Source organism: Natator depressus, chromosome 5 (genome assembly GCF_965152275.1).
Source record: "Natator depressus isolate rNatDep1 chromosome 5, rNatDep2.hap1, whole genome shotgun sequence".
Lineage (NCBI taxonomy): Eukaryota > Metazoa > Chordata > Testudines > Cheloniidae > Natator > Natator depressus.
The window spans coordinates 49,292,451-49,304,850 of record NC_134238.1 but is presented as its reverse complement, the minus strand read 5'-3'; the positions used below and the strand labels follow the sequence as shown (position 1 = coordinate 49,304,850).

General features: G+C 41.6%; 1 protein-coding gene across 2 annotated transcripts in view; it reads left to right on the top strand.

Annotated features, from left to right (window-relative positions):
* The window catches only part of PTCD2 (pentatricopeptide repeat domain 2), a 39,475-nt gene that overhangs the window by 7,892 nt on the left and 19,183 nt on the right, over positions 1-12,400 (top strand). The window contains exons 2-6 of one of the 2 annotated variants that reach the window (XM_074952761.1): positions 1,161-1,253; positions 4,449-4,578; positions 5,212-5,329; positions 9,133-9,211; positions 10,459-10,550. In XM_074952761.1, coding sequence (XP_074808862.1) covers positions 1,161-1,253; positions 4,449-4,578; positions 5,212-5,329; positions 9,133-9,211; positions 10,459-10,550 — 512 coding nt within the window. The remainder of the gene's footprint in view (positions 1-1,160; positions 1,254-4,448; positions 4,579-5,211; positions 5,330-9,132; positions 9,212-10,458; positions 10,551-12,400) is intronic. The other variant, XM_074952762.1, reaches the window with a different exon arrangement.

The following is a 12,400-nucleotide window of genomic DNA, read 5'->3' as shown; positions in this document are numbered from 1 at the left end:
TGCCATTATCTAAATCATTGATGAAGATATTGAATAGAACAGGACCCAGAACTGATCCCTGTGGGACCCTCTCATTATGCCCTTCCAGCATGACTGTGAACCACTGATGATTACTCTCTGGGAACGATTTTCCAACCAGTTATGCTCCCAACTTATAGTAGCTCCATCTAGGTTGTATTTCCCTAGTTTGTTTATGAGAAGGTCATGCGACACAGTATCAAAAGCCTTACTAAAGTCAAGATATACCACATCTACCACTTTCCCCCATCCAGAAGGCTTGTTACCCTGTCCAAGAAAGCTATTAAGTTGGTTTGACACTATTTGTTTTGGACGTACCCATGCTGACTGTTACTTATCGCCTTATTATCTTCTAGATATTTGCAAATTGATTGCTTAATTATTTGCTCCATTATCTTTTCAGATACAGAAGTTAAGATGACTGGTTTGTAATTCCCCGGGTTGTCCTTATTTCCCTTTTTATAGATTGGTACTATATTTTCCCTTTTCCAGTCTTCTGGAATGTCTCCTGACTTCCATGACTTTTCAAAGATCTATCATTCTATGATAGCACAAATATCAAAGTCTCTTCACTGCCGCTATTTGTGCTGTCATAGAGTGGTGCATTCTGGGATCTCCTGAGAAAGCCTGAAAGGACCACTAGTAAGAGGATTTCACACATGGGGGAGCTTTTTTCCCCCTTTCTGCTCTGACTGCTCTCACAGACTGGTTAGTGGGGAAACACACATCTCAATTTTAATTACTCTTTTGCAGTTTAATTATGCATGAAGCAAAACTATTATACTGCTCACTCCTCCTTGTCTATATTTGCCCTGCAAAACTGTAGGAGTAAATATTTATGTTTGTCAGTAAAATAAGCAACTATGGCTCAGAGACGTAGTTGAGAAAGAAGGTACCATGTTTACCATCACATTTTGACTATGATGCACTTTACGAGCCTGGTTTTTAAAGGCACTGAACGCCCACAGCTTCCATTGACTAAGCTGCAGGTGCCCAGCACTTCTGAAAACCAGGCCCTGAATCTTCTTGTGGTCCTGGATTACATGGTAAATAATAGCAGCAGTTCCTAAATGAAAACTTCAGTGTCGTCAAACAGTAAATCTAATATGATGGTGAATCTTCCCCTTCCTCCCCATTTTTAGCAAAGCGATATCTGTTAACAGATGATATTATACGATTGCAAGAATTTCAGCAGAAGAAGGTAGCAACTGAACATCAAATTTATGGCAATAAAGGTACAAGTCTTTATTTTACTGAGCAATATCATCAATATTAAAATTAGTGCTTGAGATTTCTGTTTGTTCCAGTCAAGGCCACCAAACCGCTGTGCAACTTTGGAACTTTTTAGAACAGATAACTGTTTTCTTCTACAGGGAAACTTAGTACAAAATTTAGTAAATGCTTAGGTATCCAGAGGAGGGTTATGCCAAGAATTCTGTCTTAATCCACTTTGTAAAGTAGCAATTTTGTGCTATTCAGATATTTCCTTTCTCCCAACCTCTCCTTTTGTATCTCATCTGATTCCAGTGACACTTGTAAATTAGAAATATGAAAGATTTCAGGCTCTCCAAAATGAATGAGAAGTAAAGTCTTGGATTGTTATTGTTAACAGACAAAGTCCCATTAGGGAAAATCTGTAGTGGTTCCTTCTCCCTTTATTTAATGAAACCTAAATCTGCCCTGAGGAGTTCAGAAAGGTTATGCAGGACTTATCTTCATGAAGCTGTCTGATTATACACAGATTTTATTTCTTTTTAATGCTAACCTGCAAGAATTATTCCAAAGAACAAAATGAGGTTTGTTAGGGGGAGGGGATGTTCTGTGAAGGTGAAGATGTAAAACCCAATCTTAAATGACCCATTCTTTGTGGGGGGACAGGGTGGGAGCTGAGAGTTTTTTCCTGAGATAAAAGATAGAAACAAGTGTTAAAAAATTTAATTGGCAGTATAGTGTCATAATGCAAAATAGGGTAAGAGTGAGACACCCATAATTTAAACATGGGATGAATGGCATGAAACTGTGTCACATTAGTGCCTTGGGGGAGGAAAAAAGCAATGCAGGTGAGACATAATCTGTGGTTGGCCATTTCACCATCATAAAAATAATCAGTCAATTGACTGGTTATACCAGGGATCTCAAACTCAAATCACCACAAGGGCCATATGAGGACTAGTACATTAGCCCGAGGGCCGCACCACTGACACCTTTTCATATAAAGATACAGAAGCCCCCAGCTCTGCCCCCACTCCACCCCTTCCATGAGGCCCGCCCATGTCCTGCCTCTTCCCGCCCCTTCCCTGCCCCTATTCCAACCCCTCCCCCAAATCCCCACCCCTGCCTGCTTCTTCTCCGCCTCTTCCCCTGAGCGCGCTGTTCCCCGCTCCTTCCCCCTCCCTCCTGGAAAGTGCTAAGTGCCGCCAAACAGCTGTTTGGTGGTGGGAAGCACTTGGAGGTAGATAGAGGAGTGGGGAAGCGGCGTGCTGGGGTCGGGGGTAGAGGGCGGTGGTTGAGGGGAGCTTGGCGGCCACAGGAAATAACTCCGCGGGGGCGAGGAGCTTGGTGGACAGCTGCAAATAGCTCCGCAGGCTGCATGTTTGAGACCCCTGGGTTATACATTGGTCAAATATTTTATAGCAGTGATTTATTAGAACACTAACCTAAAAAAAAAGTAAAACTTTATGGTCTCCAATAGGCTTCGCTGTAGGTAGATAGTTATGACTAATAACAAAAAACAAGTTACTTAACAGTTATTTTAACTCAGAAAATTGCAAAACACAATGAAATGAAGTTGTATAAAATGAAAAAATGGCACCAGGATGCAGTCAAAAAGGTAGGTTCCCACCTGCATCTGGCCATTCTTGCTGGAATATTTAGCAACAATTGACTGTGGTCAGATAAATCGGTGTCAAATGACATTATTTGAGCGGTCAGTTGACTGGCTTGCCAAGCCTAACATAATCACAAATCTGCTGTGGAAATTTGCTTTCTTTCAAAGCAGCTTAATAAGTTTCTTCACACTTACTCATTTTTCTGGTACTTTGTGTGGATATACCATTATTTAAACAGTATTCTTTAAAAATATTAGGCAACAGGGCAATTCTTAAAAGCTTTTCATGTTGAAAAAATAGTGCTGCTTCTTAAAACATGAAATGTTTGTTTTGTGTCTGATTTGTGTAGCATTTATCAGATGAATTCTCCTTAGAGAATTGTGGTTTTACATCCTCTGATGTTTACTTTGGGCTGCGCAAATTTGGACTAGTAGCCCCACAGTCAATCAGGCTTTTGCCACAAGGAAAGCAAAGGTTTGATGGACTAATAATTACAATACTGCTAGTATTGATTTGCATAGATCTACTGTTAAAAGTACATGTTTGTTTTTTATGTTTAAAAGGGCTCTCTTCCCTTTCCATTTCCACTGTTTGCTTCACTCATAAGATCCCTGCCTTAGTGGTGGAATTTCAGTATGCAGAGGATGTGGAATAAGATTAATAAGATATATATTGAACTTATTAATGTGGGTCAGGCACTGTTGCTAAATGTAGGAACTAAGTTTTATAGGGATTCAGGTCATACTTCACTTTGTTCGTCTACTTAGCTGAGTTATATTATCCCCTGGGACATAATGGATCTATAATATGTCAAATTCCTAGTTTATGGTGCATATGTTATATGTTCTTATTTCCTGCACCCACCATAGCATTTGAGAGACCAAGAGAAGTAATTAAGTTTTTTACCCGGATCCTATGGTTATAGCCTGTGCATTTCTGTTCTAGCTTTAGAAGAGTATGAGACATCTCTTCTCCTTGCTTCTTTCACTTATCCAGGAATATGAATCCCCCAGACCAATACTGTTATCTAGTGATTGGTATAGGTCCCATGCCTGTTTGAGTCTAGAACTGGGACTGGAAGAAAGAAAGAAGAGTATCAAAGCTCTTGGGGGTTTTTACTTTTATATCCCATACAATACATGGTGCAGAAGAGTCTAGAAAAGCTTCAGATTTGGAGCCCTTTTTAAGGTTGCTGAGTCCCCCTCTCTTTCAGACATTCAAGTTTTCAAGGAAACCCCCAGATATGTACTTCTCTGTGGGAGGTATTACCTCATCTACACTACCGGTTACTTCGGTATAACTTACGTCTCTCAGGGGTGTGGATTATACCGACCTAAGTGCCAGTGTAGACAGAGGTGTGTCAGCACGAGAGCTTCTCCCACCAACATAGCTATCGCCTCTTGCAGAGGCAGGAGTTATTAAGCCAATGGGAGAGCTCTCTCCTGTCAGCTTAGAGCATCTCCACCACAAGCAATGCGGCTTCATCGGTGCTGTAGTGTAGATGTAGCCTATGAAATTGTCACACTTCTGGTACAGAGGTATAGTATGCTTACTGAAGGAGCTGTGTCCAGTAGACTACTGCAACAATTTGTTTACTTTCAGATTCATATTTTAGAAATATTGAAGAAAAATTGAAGAAAAATGGAATAATCCTCAAAGGTGAATTAAAAACATTGTTGCATTTGTGCCAGACACCAGACGATGTGGAAATAGCTAAAAATGTTATTTACAGGTAATTTAGAAAAAAATCCAAAGCAAATTGTTTTCTCCATCTCCTTGTATTTTTCATTTATGGCAATTTTATTTGTAATGTATCTCTCTAGCAACGATGAAACATTGAGCTCAGGAAAAAGAAAAAAGGCTATGGAGAGTGGAAAAAGCCGCTCACGCCTAGATGTTACCCTGCAGAAAAGGGTGGCAGCATGTTGGCATCAAAATAGCCCTGCTACTGCCTGTACTGCTTTTGCTTTGTAAATAGAGGACTAGAGTATTTAAGGCTTTTACATTTTACAAGTAGCATGTGTACTAAAAAAATAATGCAACAAAAACGAATACAAATAAATGCTGTAGCAATATATAGGCCCACTCCATTGCTAAACTGATAGAGATTACTTTGTGGGCAACGGAAGAGATGACATTATTATTATTATTACTGTTCACTTCAGTGTCAGCTCCAGCCAATTAATAAATAATGTTCTTTCCATGCAATGATCTTACTGTTGTTCTAAATGCCATCGACTGCATACAGACAGAACAGTCTGCCTACGCCATTTCATATGCAGATTTCATTGCCTCTTGAAAGTCATAATTTGTCACAATTTTCCACTCTTAATGTATTTACGTTTTTTAAATCTTTTCTAATCAGGTACCATACAGAGAACAGAAATGTGGCCTTTGGTGAGTTTAAATTTGGACCCCTTTTTATGAGGCTGTGCTATGAGCTGGACCTTGAAGTAACTGCAATAGAACTTATCAAAGATCAGGTAGCTTCCCTTTATATATATTTTTAAATTATTTTCCATTTCAGTTCTAATTTTGGTCAGTAATATGTTGTATGTCCTGACCTCCTGTGAGCTCAAAGTTATACTAAAGTGGAAGATTTTTAGAAATAATGGGAATTTATTTTCTAAGATGCAAAGACGTGTGGGCTGATTAGCCTGTGCTGATTTTTCAGTCTCTGCTCTTCTCCGTTAGGAACAACAATTGAAAACATTGAACCAAACTATCATTTCCTTTGTAATTGGGAGGTTAGCTGTATTTCAGAGTAATTACAACATTTTCTATAAAATGCATTGAATAAAAGTTCTTCAATCTACCAAACTCACCTAACATTGGTAAACATATTTCACTGATGCATTGTTTGTTTTATATAATCATCTGTCACGGAGTGTGGGGGAGTCGGGGCCCTGCACCCCCTTCTTCCTGAGATTCCCTGTGACTCTCAGCCAGCCAGTAAAACAGAAGGTTTATTAGACGATAGGATCACAGTTCCAAACAGAGCTTGTAGGTACAAACAGGACCCCTCAGTCAGGTCCCTCTGGCGGGCAGGGAGCTTAGACCCCAGCCTTGGGGCTCCCTCCGTTTCCCCAGACCGGTCCAAACTGAAACTCCCTCCGGCAGTCTCCTCCAGCCTTTGTCCAGTTTCCCGGGCAAAGGTGTCACTTGGCCCCAACCCCCCCTCTGGCTCAGGTTACAAGCTCAGGTATCATCCCTCAAGTGAAGTCACCCCTGCTATCCCATCCCCAATGCAGACAGTCCCAGTAAAACTCCCCTGCGACATCCCCAGGTCAGTCCTCCCCACTACCTGCTCCGTCACATCATCTTTGGACATCAGTGATTCTGAGTTTTTGTATAGAAGATTAGGCAGAGATTTAGAGATGCTGAGCATTTGCAGCAACTCTTGAAGCTTACAAGAGCTGTGTGTGCTCAGCACCTCTGAAAACCAGTCCCTTAATGCTTTACAATTATAAAGACTAGTTTTTGAATAACATTTTGAAGATATAAAATCGTGTATATATATGCTACCTAGGTCATTATTACAGGGGAGGATGCACTTTGGAGCCCTATAATTTAGAGAGGGGAGGCTATGTATTATCAGCCTGTTCCAAAACCCACTGAAGTTGATGGAAAGGCTCCCTTTGACTTCAGTGGGATTTGGATTAGGCATTAATTTAATAACATGGTTGAGCACATGCCTAGCTTTAAGCATGTAAGAAATCCCTTGAAATCACTGAGGCTGCTCACATGCTTATTCAGGCATGTCTTTAAATAAATATCTCTTCAAATTGGGGCCTATGTAAGAAAGGCCCTGAGTACTTGCAGAACTGATGAATGGTATTCGATCATGGAAGGCAGCTGTCACAGTAACTGGGCCAGCCACATCTTAGATACCTTTGTGTCTTTCTCAAGTGCACCCCTCAGGTGACAGGCCTGGCTTCCTGCACCTCACTCTCAGTGGAACCATGTGGTTCAACCACTCCTAGATTGAGTCTTGAGGGTGTAGCACACCTGTTTACGCAACCATGTTAATCCAACAGGCCCAACCAAGTTTGGCACCTGTAAGCCCCTTTTTCTTCAGGCACCAGTGACATCAGCTGATTAAAGTGACTCAGAAGCAGTGTCTTCAAAACAAAGTAGCATTTAATTGCCAAAGGGAACACAGCATTTAGGCAAATGGGTCAACACAACAAAGAGTTGAATATATTCCCTTACATAAGCTTAACCTCCCTATCCATAGCTCAGGTAGGTCTGACTTATTCCCATCTGTGGGTTGAGAGAGCCAGCTTGCTTGCTGCAGTCCTTGTGTGTGTCTCTGTCAGTCTGGGTGACAGCCTCAGGGTAAGTCTACACAGTAAAAGTGCACAGGCTAGCCTACCCAAGCAATCTTGAATCCAGCTCAAATTAGGGTGGTAAAGATAGCAGTGTGGACATTACAGCATGGGTGGCAGCCTGGGCCAACCACCTGAGCTCAGACCCACCATGACCACCTGGGTCTGAGCTCAGGGTGGTTAGCCTTTGCTGCCACACATGCCATAACATCCATACTGCTATTTAGCTTGAGTGAAACTAAGGAATGTCTTCTACCTGGGCTAGTAGGCATGATCCCAGCTGCAGTGTAGACGTACCCTGACGGACCAGCTAGCTCAAGCTTAAAGCACCACTTAACTCGAGCTAGAGACTTGTGTGTGTGGATGGGAGTCAAATTGGAGTGTAACACTCAAGCTGTAACTCAAGCTGACTGTACTGTAAAGATATACCCTGGATTTTAGGAACAGCTTAAGCCTAGGTTTTGGTTTGGGAACAATATACCTTGCCGGACGATCTGGAGCCAGGCAACGGCTATTCTCAATACATAGGTTCCCCATTGTTTCTCCGAGGAGCCTTATCTTTGTCATTGCTGTGCCTTTCCTGCTGGTTTCTCCCTTAACAACCTCTTTGATTTAACTTCTGGCAGTCAAGCAGGCTAATGTGGAACAGATAACCAGAGGGGCATGCCATATTTATAAAAAATACTACATGTAATTAAGGCTACAATTTTTTTCACAGAAATTTTTAAAAAATTTATGGCAAAGGTGTGTGGAAAACAAGGCCATCTCACGGAAAGGGGAAGAGCAGGGGGCCTATACGAGGGGTTGGAGAGTGAGCCTATCTCTGTGAGGAGGGAAGACCCTGAGGAAAAATGGGGGCTGGAGAGGAAGCCTGCCTTGCACTCACTCCGCAGCAGTGTCTCCTGTCATGTAGGGCTGGGCCTGGCTCCCTGCTCCAGGCATTGGTACTTAGCTCACTTGGACACAGCGCCACTATGGTGTGGCTCGTCTGTCCCTCCATAGGGAGGGGAGGGATGGAGGAGGGGAGGGCCAGATTGGATTGTCATTGTGACCTAGTCCACGGGTCGCAGTGCCATTCAGGTTTGGTGTCTCTGCCCTTCTGTCCCCACCTGCAGAGTGGCGTACACACCAAACCTGAGTGGCCCTGCGACCACGTGGGCTAGGTCGCAACTTCCAGAGGGGAAAGGAGCTGTTGCTGCGAAGATCGCGGACTTTATTCAGATTCATGATTATCAGAAACACTGATCTCCCCGCCAAAGTCGTAGCCTTACATGTAACCCCTTCATCCTCCGCAGTAACGTTCAGCAGTCGCTGTCACTAATGCAGCCTCTTTGGATAGAAATTCAAACTTAATATACCTCTAGCATCGTATTGTCTTGCACACATTCATTTCCCTGAATGCTCCATGTTCGGTATAATTTCAGTGAGGGAAGATACACTCATTTTTCATGCTAAGGCGCTCTCTCATTAAATTTTCTGCTCTTGGTAATTCCAGCCCTAGTCCTGGTCAGCTCACCACTTTTGTTCTGTGTTCAGCAAAAAAAACCCTCCTTCAGTTTGATGGTGCTGACATTTTTTCCCCTCAAAGACATCATTAATCAGTGTTCAGCTACAGGAAAGCACAAACCTGGATTTATAACTTTTAAGCTTTCAAAGTAGCCTGTACCCAATCAGTTCTGTTTGTATTAACTTAAAGGGCATATCCTGCCATCAATCTTTTTTGAAGTAGAACTCAGTGGGAGGTTCTTCTTCAAAAATCAGTGACACAATATGATCTAAAGTTCAATGGAAAATTAAAGATTACTCCACTGGGGGAAACAAGGAGAGCTTTGAGAGCCAAATGTATCACTTTTGGGGACATGGGCAGTTCACAGCTGGAGGACATGCTGTATGTGGCAAGGCAGGTCCTAATAGCAATTTTGTTTAAAACCTGCTCTGTTTATATTTTTCTTCACCAGACTCTGCACGGCTTCTTCTCTGATAGCACATCGTTCAATATTTTGATGGATATGTTGTTTAAAAAAGGTCATTACGAAAGTAAGTACTAAAATAAATGTGTCAAGGCAAATGCATTTTGAGCAAGGTACACTTCTTAAATATAACCGTGAATCTATTTTAAAGCTATACAGAACACTGAACAGTGTGCTCCTTTTGGCTCGCTGAGCCATATGTGATCGCTCTTGGATTTGAAAGCTGCACAGCAGTCTGCAACAGCATTCGAAGGGCTCCATAATGTGTACTCATTAAGTACTTGCAGCAGCGCTCTAGTCTCCCATTAACAATACTGTACAATTATGGTTGAGGCAAGAGCCTTTTGTTTTAGACTCCTGTTTTCAAGGGGCTTAACTTCTCTAAAAATGTCCTTTAGACTGAAATTGCTCATGCTTTCCCCCCCCCCCCCCCACTTTGTTTTGTTTGTGGGATGGGGAAGTTTGAAGAAAATTTATTCAGGCATTTTTGTGGGCGTTGGAGCATGTGGAAAAAAATGTTTGTAAGAAAATTGTTCAGAGGCTCTGTTTGTTTGATCTGAAACACATACAGTCAGAGGGTCTCCCCCACAACACTGCCATTGTCTTTAAAACCACAATCTCTCCCTATATGAAGACCTGGGATGCGTCACATGTGGCCTAAAAAGGATTTTCTAACATGAAAATCTAAAGCATAACGTAAAGGAAGGTTGGGACAAATCCTTTTTTTGGAATTTGCAGTATACCCAGTACAATGTCTTGGCATTTGGCAAATCCGATTTCAAATATTGCCAGGGTCAGTAGGTCAGGAAGGCAAGCTACCCTGGAAATGAACAGATTAGAGACTGGATACAGGGCCAGGGTGTAGAGAAGCAGCTGGGAGCTTGTGGGAATTCTGTACAGGGTTAGTGAAGGGAGTTTAGCCATTTTTTTTTAAATGGCTACCACATGGTGTCTCTTGGGATCTGAGAGGATGATAGGCGGGCATATGATATGAGAATCACATTTGTATGAATATTGATGTGACAATAAGACAGGATTTACATACAAATTGAATCCAAATCAAGTATTCATCACATCCCTCTTGTAAAGTAACAGTTTAAACCACGTAACACTGATGCAAGGTTTCTGAAAATATATCATTTATATGTAAAATCTCTTTTTAGGCTAATAGATCTTAATCTGCAGCAACATTTTAGTTGGGCTCATATCATATTGTAATCTTGCGTTTTCAGTGGTAGATGGGTTATGCATTAAGTATAAGAGCCCCAATTAGTGAAGTACTTAACTACTGGATGAATATCTATTTTTTGGCAGGTGCCTTGGAAGTGCTGGGAGAAATGAGAAAACAACATGTAAAATTCATCAAAGACACCTATTTACTTGCATTTGCAATATGCTACAAACTGGTAAAACGTTTCATTATTTCCCTGAAGAAGTGTTGTGGTATTTTATTTTAATTAGATTTATCTTTAAAATTTCTATTTGATACCCTGCCATTGTTTCTCATCTGCTGCAAACACTTCAGTTGGATACGTAAGTCAATCATAGATGGCTTCTTTGTCAAGTGTACAATATATATTGCACACACCTCAAAAAAAATGTTAAGTTTGCAAAGTTGAGCACTCATAAGTTAGGAAGTGCCAGAATTAAGATTTCTTGTGCAACTGTAATTCATCTCCCTTGTGCACATGTATTATGATTCAGTCTGTTATTATATGATTACATACTATTTTTTCCACAGGACTCCTGCCTCATTCAATGGCAGTTCTGCTACTATAACACACTCCAAACTTGGCATTCAGCACTTGTTATTTCCTGGAATATCTGCTCCTTGCAGAAATGTCAGTGTGTGCTCAAATCATTCACTAATTTTACATTATAGGCAAACGTTATCTACGGACTAGACTGAGGCACCCAAATTGGTGTCACTGATGTTCTCTGTTTCTCTCTAAATTTGAACCCAGTTCTGCAAAAATGAAATGTTAAGGATATTAACACAATATTTTTTCTGCTATGCGTGCCACCCTAGAAAAGATTGTCCTCCTTTAGTTATAGCTCTGTCGGAAATCCATACTTAGTTTTCCACCATGCTTTTTGGTAATACAGCCACTGGCTCCAGAATAATGACTCCACAGTAAACTCCGTTTCCCAGAATTTTTCAGCTAAATGTAGGAGATATTTTTTTAATTGCACTCAAGAAAAAGAGTTGGCCTAAAACACTATCATGGTAGTGACTTTTACAGTCAAGCATTCTCAAACTGTGATCTCCAGTGGCCTGAGGAGCACCTTCAGGTGGTCCATGGAGAGCTGGCTGGTCACATGGTGATGATATTTGATGGCCTATAGGATTGGAGGTGGAAAGTGCTCAAGAATGGGAGAGGAGATTGTCCACTGTGTAAAAAAAGGTGGGGACCTTTGCCTACAGGCAGATTTGAAGCCCAGACCTAATAATTTAAATGTAGAAAGTTAATATTTGGGAAGTTATGAGCATCTAAAAACTTGGGATATAATCAAACTGTTTTGTAATCTAAATTATAGAGGTTGCTACTAGGTATCTACTGTAATAAGTTAGTAATTATATAGGGCCAGATCATGGACCAAGGAGCAACCCCCCATTAAAGGGCTTTGATCTTAACTTATACCAGTCCAACATCTCTAAGGCATCCTTAGCCCCTACCTGCAGTAGCTGGCATGCAATAGGTTTTGAGGAGTACCAGCAACACATACAGTCCACTGCTTCGCTGGAGTCTGGTATTGAAGTTTTTCTGTTGTAATATCGCAACTTTCATGTCTGTAATCGCGTGACCAGAGAGATTGAAGTGTTCTCCGACTGGTTTATGAATGTTGTAATTCTTGACATCTGATTTGTGTCCATTTATTCTTTTACGTAGAGACTGTCCAGTTTGACCAATGTACATGGCAGAGGGGCATTGCTGGCACATGATGGCATATATCACATTGGTAGATGTGCAGGTGAACGAGCCTCTGATAGTGTGGCTGATGTTATTAGGCCCTGTGATGGTGTCCCCTGAATAGATATGTGGACACAGTTGGCAACGGGCTTTGTTGCAAGGAGAGGTTCGTGGGTTAGTGGTTCTGTTGTGTGGTATGTGGTTGCTGGTGAATATTCGCTTCAGGTTGGGGGGCTGTCTGTAGGCAAGGACTGGCCTGTCTCCCAAGATTTGTGAGAGTGTTGGGTCATCCTTCAGGATAGGTTGTAGATCCTTAATAATGCGTTGGAGGGGTTTTAGTTGGG